Source organism: Muntiacus reevesi, chromosome 10, assembly GCF_963930625.1.
Source record: "Muntiacus reevesi chromosome 10, mMunRee1.1, whole genome shotgun sequence".
In the NCBI taxonomy this organism is placed as follows: domain Eukaryota; kingdom Metazoa; phylum Chordata; class Mammalia; order Artiodactyla; family Cervidae; genus Muntiacus; species Muntiacus reevesi.
In genome coordinates, this window is record NC_089258.1 from 40619147 (window position 1) to 40634780 (window position 15634).

At 39.4% G+C, this 15634-nt stretch overlaps 1 protein-coding gene across 2 annotated transcripts in view; it reads right to left on the bottom strand.

Annotated features, from left to right (window-relative positions):
- The window catches only part of C5 (complement C5), an 85806-nt gene that overhangs the window by 36243 nt on the left and 33929 nt on the right, over positions 1-15634 (bottom strand). For both annotated transcript variants that reach the window (XM_065947138.1, XM_065947137.1), the window contains exons 17-22: positions 15079-15276; positions 13295-13385; positions 11751-11824; positions 10681-10820; positions 4895-5122; positions 3651-3711 (exon numbers count right to left, since the gene is read on the bottom strand). In XM_065947138.1, the coding sequence (XP_065803210.1) occupies positions 3651-3711; positions 4895-5122; positions 10681-10820; positions 11751-11824; positions 13295-13385; positions 15079-15276 (792 nt within the window). The remainder of the gene's footprint in view (positions 1-3650; positions 3712-4894; positions 5123-10680; positions 10821-11750; positions 11825-13294; positions 13386-15078; positions 15277-15634) is intronic.

Genomic DNA, 15634 nt, shown 5'->3' on the forward strand with positions numbered 1-15634 from the left:
TGGACTGCAAGGAGATCCAACCAGTCCATCCTAAAGGAGATCAGTCCTGGGTGTTCATTGGAAGGACTGATGTCGAAGCTGAAACTCCAATACTTTGGCCACCTGGTGCGAAGAGCTGACTCATTTGAAAAGACCCTGATGCTGGGAGGGATTGGGGGCAGGAGGAGAAGAGGACTACAGAGGATGAGATGGTTGGATGGCATCACTGACTCAATGGACATGGGTTTGGGTAAACTCCAGGAGTTGGTGATGGACAGGGAGGCCTGGCGTGCTGCAGTTCATGGGGTCACGAAGAGTCGGACATGACTGAGCAAATGAACTGACTTATGCCCCTTTCCCATTTGCCCATTTCTGGGCGAACTTTAAAGGAACTTTAAAGGAACCTATCAACAAGTATAGGAATGAGATCACTAGGCAGCTTAACCTAACTCCTAATTTGTGCTCTCCTAAATGCACACCATGCCTTGCCTAACCTATTGATTCTTGCCTAAGCTGTGGATAAAAAGAAGCAAGAATGAAGAATTAAGCAGTTTAGAGAATGACCAGCTCTACAGGGAACTCCACTCAATATTCTGTAATAACCTAAATGGAAAAATAATTTGAAAAGGATACATATATATGTGTCACTGAATCCCTTTGCCGTACACTTGGAACTAACACAATATTGCTAATGAATTATACTTCAATATGAAACAAAATTTTTTTTAAAAAAAAGAATGACTAGGTTTCTACATCTAACAGCCGTCTTAGAAATCCTGTAGGCAAATGACGTGGGCAAGATAACATCTCAAGAAAGAGTCAGCCAGTCTGCACACAATGGAGAAAGAAGCAGAACTGAACCTCCTGCCTCCGTGATTCACTGACACACTGCCCCCTTCTCCTTTAAAAACTGCCGTTGTTTAGCAGGTAAGTTGTGTCTGACTCTGACCCTTTTGAGACTCTGTGGACTGAGGCCCACCAGGCGCCTCTGTCCATGAGATTTTCCAGGAAAGAATACTGGAGTGGGTTGCCATTTCCTTCTCCAGGGAGTTTTCCAATCCCAGGGATCGAACTTGCATCTCCTGCATTGCAGGCGGATTCTTTACCACTGAGCCATCTATGAAGCCCAAAACACTGTCACAGCTGAGCAGAATCTTTGGAGTTGGTCTTCAGACGTGAGTATACTTTCTTGCCAGATTGCCAGATTGCCGGATTTTCTGATTAAAACATCATTTCTTTCTGTTGACATTTGCCTCTCCAAATATTGCCTTTTGAGCTGCAAGCAGCTAAACTTGAGTTTGGTAACAGAATATACTCTGAAATGCTGTGTAAGAAGCAGTGAATCAAATGTATACACAGCAACAGAAATACTGGTTTAAAACAAAGTACTGAGTTAAAAAACTTAACTAGGACAGGATCTACAGCACAACACCTTTTACATGTTGGAAAAAACCACACACACAAAGTAGCCTTGCTTCCCTACGCAAAGACATACACCAAGCATAACAGAGTGGGGGAATCTGAAGAAAGAGAGATGGTTGCAGGGGTCAGGAATGAGAAGCGAAAATAAGACGTGGCAGGGCCCTGTGCAGACCAACGATGACAATGTGCTGGGACTTGAGGGGGTTGAAGAGCTAAACTCTTTGCGTCCAAGATGAGAACTGGGGGGAGAGCTCGTCAGGCAGAGAAAGCAGGAACCAATGGCTAGGCTAGCCTCGTGGTGTGAGTTTCTGTGTTCAGTCTCTGTTTAAGCTGATGTCGCATAATTTTAATCACTACTACTCTACAATTTGTTTCGATACCTCATTCTCTCTCATTGGGATTTCCCTCAGATTTCCTCTACCATTATAGTCTGTTTACTTTTCCAAACTTTTCTTAGCCTTTAAAAAAAAACCTCTATAACGTATCACGTGTGCATGTGAGCTCGGTCACCTTAGTCGAGCTGTCTTTAGTTGGGTCTGTGCGACCCCACGGACTGTAGCCCACCAGGCTCCTCTGTCCCTGGGATTCTCCAGGCAAGAACTCTGGAGCAGGTTGCCCTGGTCTCCTCCCGGGGATCTCCCCAACCCAGGGAATGAACTCGTGTCCCCTGCATCTCCGTATCGCAGGTGAATTCTTCACTGCTGAGCCACCAGGGAAGCCCATAAAGTATCATACTTGTATAGCAAGTCCAATATATACAGATTAGAAGTGTTTAATAAAATCTTTGAAATAAACTGGGAAGAACTGATAGTCACCTTTACCCTTTTTAGCACTCTGGAAAGTAACAAAGCTGCCTGAATCTAAGATGCCTAAAATAACAAGGGAAAAAAGTCACAGGACGAGATAGGGAAGAGGTACGGATTCTTTTTTTTAACCAAGATGTTTGATGGAGAGATCTGTTCCCAGATAAAAGATCACTGCCATCTTGTGGTCCTCAGGTTCATACCCAGGATGCGTAAGGCAGGGCTGATTGGAAAGCTGTTTGCCGTAATGTGAGCATGGCAGGCTTAAGGGTGAAGAGAAAAAGAAGACGAGGGAAGCAGTGGCTCTGAGGTGTGGCATGACTGCATGAGGCCGGAACCTCAGAGTGTTCGGGGCACGGCCCTAAGGCAACAGGTCCCTGGCGATCTGGCCTCAGAGAACCCCTCCAACCTTCCATTCTTCCAGAGGAGGCTGGTGTGCAGAAAAATCCACTCCTGACCGCACTGCCACCCACCCCCCTCAACAACTCTCCCCATAGATCCTCCACAGGGTGGAAGGAAATTTGTGTGGAGATAAAATTAGAGAAGTTTGCATGAAGTCATCCCTATTCAGTTTGGGCTGATTTGAAATGTAAATATTAATTCTTTGCTTTGCCAGAGGAAATATCGCTCTAAGTATAGTGGTCTTGATTTATCAAAATAAAAAAAAAACAAACTTTTTTTTTGTCCTATTGTTGTATCCCTGAAAGAAAAGAAAAATGATACAATGCAATCATAGGCAAATTTTAACCACTTATTAAGAACTACAGCAGTCTGTCTTTTTTGGTGAAAAGAACTGTTAACTGAGAACATTCTAAATTTCATAAATACCTGTGTATTTAGGCCTTGATGAAGTGCTCAAATGCTTGCACAATTCTAACTTTCATTTAGAATATCTTAGTTGGAGGAAAAGCAAGGAAGCAGGAACAACGAGGAATGGCTTGGTTAAGTAATCAGCATTACTATGTTTTCAAATAAGCATGTTAAATTTAAGAATGTAAATGACTTTTTCTTAGGTGTTCTTTAGATTGATGGTTCTATGAGAAAATATCACTGTGAAGGATAAAATGACTGATATATAAGGGAAGTCAGGCTACTGTTACTATTTCGCAGTTTTGCATTTAAAACTAATGGGGTTATTTTGGGAATTCCCGGGCAGTCCAGTGGTTGAGGGTCGGTACTCTCACTGCCTGGGTTTGATCCCTAGTCGGGGAAATAATATCTCCAAACCCAGCAAAGTGTGGCCAAAAACAAAACAAAAACACAACTAATGGGGTCTCTCTTTGTTCTAAACCCATCCAGACTGCAACACATGCTGTCAAAAGTGACAGTAAACCAAGAAGTGGGTGTTTCCAATTCTAGACAATTAACAGTTTTAAAAATAATGTTTCAGGTTACACATCTCTCTTGAGCAAATGACAGCATGTAAAATACAATCATTTTGCCTACCATAGATACCCTGTGGATCCAGAGTGACACCAGCATAACTTTCCCTCTTGACACCTTCTGGCTAAAATAAAGGCAAAAAACATCCAGTTAAGAACATAACTAAATTTATATGACTTGAATGTTTGGGTCCATGTGACTACTTTTCCAATTAAAAATTTTTTTTATTTATTGATTTTTGGAGAAGGCAAAATGTGCTTTAATACTTATATGCATACATCCAGGAACTAGATTTTCTGGCTATGTGCATGATAATCAGAGCAAACACTGAAACAGAAGTTATTATATGCGTCAGGTAACTGATCTAAGTGCTCTGTATGTATTAGCTCATCTAACCTCAAAATTACTCTATGAAATAAGTACTGTTATTACTCTCACATGACATATGAGGAAATTGACAACCAGAGAGATCAGGAAACTTATCCGATGTCACACTGCTAGGAAGTAGGGGAGTTGGGATTCAAGCTCAGGCAGCGTGGCTCCAGAATCTGGGCATGGAACATCATGCAGAGATGCATAGAACACAGAACATGCCTTGCACAAAACAGGTCAATGTATGCTCACTGAAGTGAATTTCACAGCTGAAAACAGAACTCAGAGAATGAAGACCTAGGAAGGCCCAGTTGTGTCGTTAAAATTCTTGTCAAGAATAACATGAAAACATGTGAGTTAATAGCATTTAAGAATGATAGAATTTAAGAAATGATAGTTTTCTTCCCCTTTTTTAACCTGTTTACTCATTTACAAAATGGAAAATTTTCTTGACTATAAATTTGAATCTATAAGTTCCTAAGTCCTATCTTAGTTATTGCTGCAGCTCCAGTATTTAGCATAATGTCTGGCACAGATTTCAAAACATTTTCCAAAAGCATTGGGGGAAAAATATTTCAAAAAACTAAATACCAAAATGTTAAAATTTGATATTTCTGGTTGTAGGAGTTATTGGTGATTTTAATTTTCTTCTCTGTAGTTTATTGGTATTTCATGCTTTCTACAGTCAGCAAGTATCATTGTTTTATTTAAATTTTAAAAACATAATTTCAGACTTAGAAGTTATAACAGCAGTCCAAAAATATCTGAGATAACCTCCACCCAGATTTCCCCACATGTTAACATTTTATTATGTTTATGTTATCATTTTTTCTGTCTCTTTCTGAATCACTTAAACATGAGTTGCTGATAACTTTTTTTTTCCAGAAAGAAAAAGGTATTTATGGAATAATTTTTAAAAAGCATATTTTTCTTACCACCACTCGTAGTGTTTTCACTAAGATTTCATTTCCAACCGAAGTCTCCAGTGAGAAGCTGATGTTGTGGAGGCCGGTTTCCAGAGGAAGCACGGTGAAGGTCACCAGGTGGCTGGAGGAGCCCTCGACTCTCTGGGGCACACACCTGGAGGATCTTCTCCCCTGAGAGTCGATGCCCGGGCTTCCCGACGAACAGATGCCCTCCACAGGGTGCATTTTAACACAGAACTGAAACGCCACCAGTGAACAGTGCTTTCAAAACACTTGATGATCATGAAAGCACGCCCTGACTATGTTCGTCAGGACACAGATTCTCCCTGGTACCTGTCAGATAATCCCTCATATTCTAAGGCGGTAGAGAAAGTTCATTTCAGATTTTCTAAAACATGCACAGCAGTTGCTGCTTGGTGGATTACATCCATAAGATCACAAAAAGTCGGGCATGACTGAGCATGCACGCATTCAGCAACGTGCCACGATGTCCAGAAAGCTCAGCACTGGCTCAGAAACGTCTTATCTTCCTTAGACTGTTACCTGCTAAATCGAGCATAACGCCACTGAAGTTCTCTGTTCATGTTCTCAGGATAGCACTTGTTACACCATCTCTTAACATGTTTATAATTTAGACAGTGGGAACCCAGGCTCAGGTGCGCTGCGTGTCTTATTCACCTTTGTATCTTACGGCTCGGCCTTCGGTGTTCAATAAGTGGTTTTAGGAAAGACTGGAAACTCTATCTCCTGGCATTCCAGGCCCTGACTCATATGTTCCCACTAGCTTTTCCAATCTTGCTTCCCATTAACTTCCCATTTGTATCCCATTATACAGCCAGACTGTGGCTCCAGGAAGATCTAAGTTCAAACCTTGACTCTGCACTTGTTACACGCTATGTGTAACAAGAGCACATAGCGTGACCCTCCACTTCTTCAACTTTGTAACGGGGAGAATAATGGTACCTACTGACTTCTGGCTCAAATAGTGAACATTTTCCATCTCCTCTCCAAAATCTAATGAACTGACAGATCTATCCCCCCAAAATAAATCTATATGATCCAGAATAAATCAAGCAGGTAAACAAGAAGGAGTACCAACATTCAACAACTAATTTTGAGGAATTTCTCAAAAACGGCAAGTTCGTTTTTCCTCTTAACTACCTTCCTGGGAATCACAACAGCCAGGGTGTCTGAGGCAGGAGTTAAAAGAAGACTTTAGGGTCACCTGGAGCCAATGACTCCCTCAGGAGATCATGGGTAGCGTAGGCAAGAATAGGTAAGCAGAGACATTTGATGATTCAACATGAATTCATTATAAAAACTCTTAGTAAATGAGATAAGAAAAGAACTTCTGAAACCAATACAAATTATCAAAAACAGAAAACAAAAACTTTGGCAGTGGTTCTGCTTTCGGAAACAGCCAAGTAGTTCCTACTAAATAACTATTCTGAAAATAAAATTATAAACTCTAGACAAAACATGTATTTAAAAAAAAAACTATCTGAAGTCACTACAGATTGGAAGAGAAGGTGACCCTCAGAAGAAAGGAAGGACATTGGGTAAGGGTCCTGGTTTTTTAGTTTTAACCTGAGGGCTAAAGGCAAAGGAGAAAAGAAAAGATATTCCCATTTGAAGGCAGAGTTCCCAAGAATAGCAAGGAAAGATAAGAAAGACTTCCTCAGTGATCAGTGCAAAGAAATAGAGGAAAACAACAGAATGGGAAAGACTAGAGATCTCTTCAAGAAAATTAGAGATACCAAGGGAACATTTCATGCAAAGATGGGCACAATAAAGGACAGAAATGGTATGGACCTAACAGAAGCAGAAGGTATTAAGAAGAGGTGGCAAGAATACACAGAAGAACTATACAAAAAAGATTTTCATGACCCAGATAACCATGATAGTATGATCATTCCTCTAGAGCCAGACATCCTGGAATGCGAAGTCAAGTGGGCCTTAGGAAGCATCATTATGAACAAAGCTAGTGGAGGTGATGGAATTTTAGTTGAGCTATTTCAAATCCTAAAAGATGATGCTATGAAAGTGCTGCACTCAAAACGCCAGCAAATTTGGAAAACTCAGCAGTGGCCACAGGACTGGAAAATGTCAGTTTTCATTCCAGTCCCAAAGAACGGCAATGACAAAGAATGCTCAAACTACCATACAACTGCACTTATCTCGCATGCTAGCAAAGTAATGCTCAAAATTCTCCAAGCTGGAATACTGTTCTTCAACAGTACATAAACCGTGAACTTCCAAATGTTCAAGCTGGATTTAGAAAAGGCAGAGGAACCAGAGATCAAATTGCCAACATCTGTTGGATCATCAAAAAAGCAAGAGAGTTCCAGAAAAACATCTACTTCTGCTTTATTGACTATGCCAAAGACTTTGACTGTGTGGATCACAACAAACTCTGGAAAATTCTTAGAGAGATGGGAACACCAGACCACCTGACCTGCCTCCTTAGAAATCTGCCTGCAGGTCAAGAGTCAACAGTTAGAACTGGACATGAAACAACAGACTGGTTCCAAATCAGGAAAGAAGTATGTCAAGGATTTTTCTTGTCACCCTGCTTATTTAACTTATATGCATTGTACATCATGAGAAATGCTGGACTGGATGAAGCACAAGATGGAATCAAGAATGCTGGGAGAAATATCAGTAACCTCAGAAACACAGATGACACCACCCTTATGGCAGAAAGTGAAGAAGAACCTAAAGAGCCTCTTGATGAAAGTGAGAAAGAGAAAATGTTGGCTTCAAACTCAACATTCAGAAAACTAAGGTCATGGCATCCGGTCCCATCACCTCATGGCAAATAGATGGGGAAACAATGGAAACAGTGAGAGACTTTATTTTCTTGGGCTCCACAATCACTGCAGATGGTGACTGCAGCCATGAAATTAAAAGACACTTAGTCCTTGGAAGAAAAGCTATGACCAACCTAGACAGCATATTAAAAAGTAGAGACATTACTTTACCAACAAAGGTCCATCTAGTCAAAATTATGGTTTTTCCACTGGTCATGTATGGATGTGAGCGTTGGACTATAAAGAAACCTGAGTGCCGAAGAATTGTTGCTTTTGAATTGTGGTGTTGGAGAAGACTCTTGAGAGTCCCTTGGACTGCAAGGAGATCCAACCAATCCATCCTAAAGGAGATCAGTCCTGAGTGTTCACTTGAAGGACTGATGCTGAAGCTGAAACTCCAATACTTTGGCCACCTGATGCGAAGAGCTGATTCATTGGAAAAGACCCTGAGGCTGGGAAAGATTGAAGGCAGGAGGACAAGGGAACGACAGCGGATGAGATGGTTGGATGGCATCACCGACTCAATGGACATGAGTTTGAGTAGACTCCGGGAGTTGGTGATGGACAGGGAGGCCTGACGTGCTGCAGTTCATGGGGTCGCAAAGAGTCAGACACGACTGAGCGACTCGACTGAACTGAACTGAAAAAAGCCCAAGGGTCAATGCGAAGTTACTAGATGTAAAAAAATAGGGAAGTGTGATCTGCACACAAGTAGAAAGGTGATTAACCAGTAATTAATCCAAGATATCATGGATGTTCTTGTTTCTTGTTTTGATGTGATGACGAATGCACTGACAATTTAAAATGAAATAAAATATGGCAATACCATGAGACGCGTGACGCTTAAAATACTGTCTAGTTGTAATTATGTCATTGCAGTTCACGCTGTTCTTTGAGCAGTAGCGCAGTGCAATGAAAGTACCACATATGTCTATGACACAGCTTCTAAACTCTGCTGTGGATAATACACACAGACGAGTACTTTATTCATGGACACTGAAATTTGAGTTTCAGGTAATTCTGATGTGCCATGAAATATTCTTCTTTTACCTCCCACCGTCCCCTCCCCCCAAACTTTTAGAGATGTGAAAAACATTCTTTGCTTATCCGCCATAGAGGAGGGAGCAGGCCAGTTTTGGCCCACAGGCCATAGATTGCTGACCCCTGACCTAGCACATGAAGCAAACGAATGAAGAGATGTAAGAGACTCAATGTTGTAAGCAGGTCAGTCTCCCTTACAGTCAGTTCAGTCACTCAGTCATGTCTGATTCTTTGTGACCCAATGAACCACAGCAGGCCAGGCTTCCCTGTCCATCACCAACTCTCGGAGCTTGCTCAAACTCATGTCCATCAAGTTGGTGATGCCATCCAACCATCTCATCCTCTGCCATCCCCTTCTCCTCCTGCCTTCCATCTTTCCCAGCATCAGGGTCTTTCCTGGCATCAGTTTCTCTTACAGTAATTTCTAAATTCAGGATGTGCCTGCTAAGTCGTTTCAGTTGTGTCCAACTCTTTGTGACCCTGTGGATGGTAGCTGGCCAGGCTCCTCTCTCCATGGGATGCTCCAGACAAGAATACTGGAGTGGGTTGCCATGTCCTCCTCCAGGGGATCTTTCTAACTCAGAGATCGAACCTGAGTCTCTTAAGTCTCCTGCACTGGCAGGCAAGTTCTTTACCTCTAGCAGCACTTGGGAAGCCCAAATTCAGGATAATACCTATCAAAACCTTAATACATTTTTAACTAAATCGGCAAGCAATTACTTGACACTTAGAATCTTATAATCAAAAAACTTAAAATAATTCAATTTCAGTGTATGTACATATTTTTGTTGTATCAGATTATGATTAATTGAGAGAAAACATTCAAGCTTAAAACATATAACTTTAGGGGAGTTGAATGGAAATATAAGTTCACAGATAAAAGGAATGGTATACAATCTGTTGTTAATGAGCTTATTTGGGTATTTTTAAATGGATTGTTATGGTATTTAGGTTCTGCTCTATAAAAGTTTGATATAACAGTTTTATTTTTAAAATATCAATACTTAAGTGTTTCCAAAGTTATAGATTTGCATATTCTTTGAATTTATGATGAAAAATTTTAGACACCAGTTTAAAAATGTGCCAATGGGGTACATTTTATTCCAAAAAAATTTAGGGAGGTATAAGCAAAATTTTTGGAGACCACTGGAATACTTATGTCTAAGAATGAAATCACAGCTTTTTTTTTTTAATAGAGTCAGATTTTCAGACTGCATTGAGTTCCTGTATAAGATCTTGTGACTGTTATTTTTCAAGTGAAATCAGTCAGCCTAGTGCGTAATTCTGTTTAGAAATGTGTTGGCAAAAGAAGACAAATGGTGGATCTGACCAAGGCTGGAGTTTTCACAGGGTGTACCCAGAGCAAAAGAAGATCAAGGGAGCTGGCGTCTTTTTAATCAGTGAGATTACAACAATGGCTTATGAATTTTAACCTGAATGAGGAGTGAAGTGAAGGCTTTAGCATGAGAGGGCTAATGAAGTAAAAAAGTAGTGACCTCAGTGAGTTGGAAGTTTCAGCAATGCTGTTGCTGTAGAACTGTAGCTACAAAGTATCAAGGTTCATGAGTCAGAAGGACAGGTAGGAGGTTGTGGTCCATAGGTGAGATGTTTGGAATAAAGTTTTCCAAGGGGAAGGCAAGATGTGCAAAGTGAAGAGTGTGGATGGCCGAAAGAGGACAGGAAAGGGCTGTTAGAGGCAAAACCAGGAAACTCAAAGTCCAGGGTGACGGATGAACCAAACGTGAGCCTCCACAGCATGCCGGTTATCTTAAGGACTCGTGTTCTTCATTAATGGGAGTTGTATGAGTAATTTAACTTTCTTCTTCCCTTCACTGAGTTTTTATATTTTGTGTACATGGTAATTCCATTAATAGAATTATCAGAAGATTAAGGACATCTTCATTTTTTCCCATTTATTTGAACATACTATAAATATTTACTTACCTGAATTCCAGATGTTCTATAGTTGTAAACAGTTCCACTCAGCTGGATCTGTTCCCCTCGTACAACAGAATATGGTATATTCATTTCCAGGAAGACGCTTTTGAACACCTTTGCTTTCAGAGTATTAGCAACACATATACCTTCAGCCCAAGTAAAAGCAAAGTTGAAGCAAATTAGGGAATTCCCATAAAACTTTATTAGTACTAAAATGTCTCAGATTTGCTTTGCTTCAAGGAAAAATGAATGCTAGATCATGTTTTTCCTCTGCCCTATTACCCCTATGGAATTTTCCTTGAATTTTCTATGCACTGATTTTTTAAAACTGAGCTATAATTGGTATATAACATTATAGTAGTTTCAGATGTACAACATAGTGATTTGATATTTGTATACATTGTAAATGATCACCACAATAAGTCTAGTTAACATTCACCACCATACATACTACACAATGTTTTTCTTGTGGTGAGAAAGTTTAAGGTCTATTCTTATATCATTGATCTTTGTTCAATAATTACTGGTATTAACAGAAAACTGCGTTTGTCCAAAAAATATTTAATTCTATTTAAGGAGTGAGAATGATTACTAACTAAAGCACCAAATCTCTTTTTTAGATACTCATTATAGGTTCCATTTAACAGGCATAAAATTTTGGTTGTGGAAGCCAAGATTTATAAGAACACAAAATAGCAAGCAAACAAACAAGCCAGGCCTGAAGTTACTTGTAAAGTATCTGCACTAAATCACCACAAAGGGGGCTGGTCCAGGAGAGAAATCATGTGTTTGTCTCTAACTCTACTCAATCTTCTAGTCACTGAGAATAAAACAAGAAAAATGGGGGCTTCACATCAGTGTTTATAAAATGACGACTAATAGAAGAACAAAAGAGGAAACTGATACAGTCCAAGATGTGAGCTTATCTAAGTCTCTTTGTAATACATTATAAATAGACTTTAATAAATGACACCACTTAAGTTCTGGATAAACTAAAAAGACAGTAATTTAAAAAACCCCGCATTTTACCAAATCAAATCACTCCTTACGTAAATATATAACTTCAATTTGCTTACCACTATTTGAAATTCCAACACCTTGAATTTCCCAGGTAGTTAGAGAATCAGGTAGCACAAACTGCAGTTGGTTTCTGAAAGTTAAAATGTCGATATTCAAATACAATGGGACATTTACTAACCAAAATTGACGTGAAGAATTTTTGTCTCATACTACTTTAGGAGAAAGAAAAATAATCACATCAGGTATTAAGGAGAAATCAAGCAAGAAAAATATATCCAGTAACTCTTATACTCGTTCCATATTTTTACATATTTTACTGGTATGATGAGAATTCACATTCGGAAGGTTACCTTTGAAACACTGCAAACTCAAAACATACAGTTCAAAGGAAAAATTATGTTTATCATGTTGTTTAGTTGCTAAGTCGTGTCTGACTCTCTTGTGACCCCATGGACTGTTTATTGTATAGTGTGTTCTAAAATAGGGAAGCAAAATACTAATGTATCTTAAAACTGCTCATAACAAAGTTGACATAACTAAAAATTTCTGATGAAGATCAAGCTTGTACTCATTCAACAAACAACTATTGTGCACCAACTTCGTGTCAAGCATAGCACCACTAAATACTGAGTATACAGCACTCATTGATACAGTTCTGCTCTCAAGCAGTTCACAGTCTATGTTCAGCAAATAAATTGTACCAATAAAACAAAAAAAGTTCAGAGGTAGTGTGCACTGATTCAACACATTTGTTTTAGTGCCTCTGCAAGCTGGACTCTATGCCAGGGATTGGATATAAAACTGGTCTGAATTTAGTCCTTGCTCTGGATGTATTTACATTTTAATGTGATAGACAGTTGGGTAAATAGGACCTTGTTATATATACTGCATGATATGTGTAACAGGGTTCGTTGAAGGGGTAACACGTTCAATCATTAGGTGGGGGAATCGTGGTAGAAAGGCTTATGAAGGGAAATGCAAGCCAAGGGGCAATGTCAGATGAAGCGGACAGCACCGTGGAGGAGGAATCGGGTGGGACAGGGGTAGAGAACAGGGGACCCAGAAGAAGTCGGATGCCAGGCCCTGAACTCACTGCCTTGACTGCTCCTTGGAAAGTCTGTGCTTTGAGATCCTGTCCATCCCCACTCTTGGCCAACCTGAGGAAGGGTGACATGCAGGGAAGTAGCACTGTCTTCAGTGCCTGGTACAGAGTAGGCACTCCATAAACGTGTGTTGAATAAAGACTTTAACAAGAAAAGAACCTTTCTCCCTATTAATCGATGTTTGCCTTGCAGTGACAGGTATTTCAGGATGAAAACAGCTGTGTGATGCAGCATAAAGCACACAGTTGTGACCAGCAAAGACTCACTGAAATGGAATGAAGTTGGATGGAATAGCACCCTTTTCCCCAAGAGTTGATCTTGCCATGGAACTAATTCTCAGAGCAAATCACATGTTAAAAAAAAAAAAGTAAAATAAAATTTGACCCAGTGGTGGTATGATTTTAACTCCTAAATAAACTGTTGGGAAATGGGTGGCTTCCAGATTTTTGTTCATATTTTCCCAAATTTTTCAGAGGAATGTCAAAGAAATATAATACCTTTTGGGGACATGATGAACTTCCCATAACCAGCTTTCTGGAAAATAGCTTCTTATTTCTGGTTTGGTTACTGGTAAAAGAGACTTTATATCTGGGGGGGAAAGTATATATGATTATGGAAAAACAACAAAAATTCTACCTAGGGCTGAATTTTTAAATGTAGGCATTAATCAATAGCTTAAGCATTTTCTGAAAGGTCAATGAAACATTTTGTTTAGCAATTTCAAAATAGAACAATAAAGGCCTTAGGATTTCTCCACTAGTAGCACTGACAAAATGAATGCAGCATAAAAATTTATTTAATAACTTTTTTCTAAATTGCTAAATGTTTCATGTTCTGAAAATTATACAAAATACTAATTAGTCTATAAAGTCTATCCCTATCTATTGTAGGGATTTTTCTAGTGGTCCAGTGGCTATACCTCTGAGCTCCCAATTCAGGGGACCTGGGTTTGACCCCTGGTCAGGGAACTAGATCCCGTATGCTACAACTAAGACCCAATGCAGCCATATAAATAAATAAGTAAATTTTTAAAAAGTTATTTACATTTTAAAAATTGCAATAATTGTTATTATTTTATAAAATAGGGAAGTTAATGTGATTCTTTGCTTTACCACAGACTTTTATTTATAGTTCCTTTAATAAAATGAGCAGAATGTCTGCTTATGTCCAAGATGTTCTGATAGGGACTAGAGTTACTTCTCTCCCTTAAAAAAACTAGAAAACCAGACACAATAGCTTGCTTTCAGATATTAGAGCATAAGTGAGCCAGATCAGTGATCCCTCAGGGAAGGGAGTCAGATTAGGTAAACCCCAAAATTATCCAGATTTACTGTCTGGAGGCAGTTTACAGGCTTCAGAGCATGGAGAGAAACCCATACAGACCCTGGCAGAGTTGCAACACCAGGCATGATATTTGGGAAGCTAAGCTGTCTAGAACAAGGAACAGAGAAGAGGGAACTGGAGAGGCTGAATTCCAGGCAACTGATGCCAACCCAATGATTAGAGTTGAAAAACTGGACCATGAGAAATGGACATGTACTAGATTACTCATAAAAAACACTGCATGTAATAAGCAAAAATCTGAAAACAGCCTAAATATATCTAATGACTTGGCTTCAACAAACGGCCACAGGAATCTATTTCTGCAGAATTATATCCACTTGGAATGATAACATTTAAGACATACTGTTAAGCAAAACAATCAAACAGGATCTATCATTCTGTTTTTGTTTGTTTTGACTGTATATGAATGAATTGAAAGTCCTAAAAGTTCTGAAAACCTGTTAATTCTGAAAATGTACATGGTGGTTTCAATTGAAATAAGATTTCAGGTTTTACGTAAGTACGTTTAACTTTACGCTACACTTTGAAATCTTTTGCTATATTTGGTCAGTATAGGTACAAACAGGATTTTAATGGTTGTAATATCACAGAATCATGAAATTTTAGAACTCAAAGGCATATTAGGTATCATCTGGCCCAAGTTTCTTGCTTTAAAAACGAGGAGAGTGAGGCTCAGAGAGGATGAAAAATCACTCACGTTTATAGAATGAGTCAGTTTTAGACTTGCCTGGGTCTTGACTACGGACTAGAGCATTCTGCTCTATACTATGCTTACCTCTTCTGATTCCCAAAAGTGACAACAATTTTTTTTCCTAAGAGCATTTATAAGTTATCTTTTCTACTTTCCATTTTAAATAAAGCATGAAAACCACCTTTTTTGGCAGCAAAAAGTTACATCAAATTTTCCATATTTTCCAACAGAAAATGTCAAACTTACGCAGCCTTCCTAGTTGGATATTTTTGTGAGACTCTTCAGCCCGGAACTGGCTTGCAATGGCACAACAGTCCTTGAAAGCTTTGACACATCTTGGGCCTATTGTAATCCGAGCGGCCCGCTGCTCACAGTTTTCATCATCATTCCGATGGGCTCCATCATAACAACATTTCTTCACCATTATGTGTTTGTATTTAGCAGCTGAAATGATCATAATTCAAATGCCCTTGATTATTCATAGAGTCAAAGCATCTCATGCTTAGAAGGGCTCTAGAGGGATACCAGGTTTCTGCTGCCACAGGACCCCTGACCCACAATAGTCACGGCTGGTGGACAGCCAAGCCTCCTTTTGGAACTACCATAGGAATGGGAAGAGTGGCCTCATAAAGTAATCCATTGTCCCTTATGATTCGCATTAAATGTTTATGGGCCTTCTGCAACTAACCTAAGTACTGGCTTTTGAATAAAATAAGTTAATCTGAAAAGTCTGCAAAATATTTGAAGATAGTTATCACTATGCAAGTATGTTCTTCTTCAAGCTAAACATCCTATTTTTTTC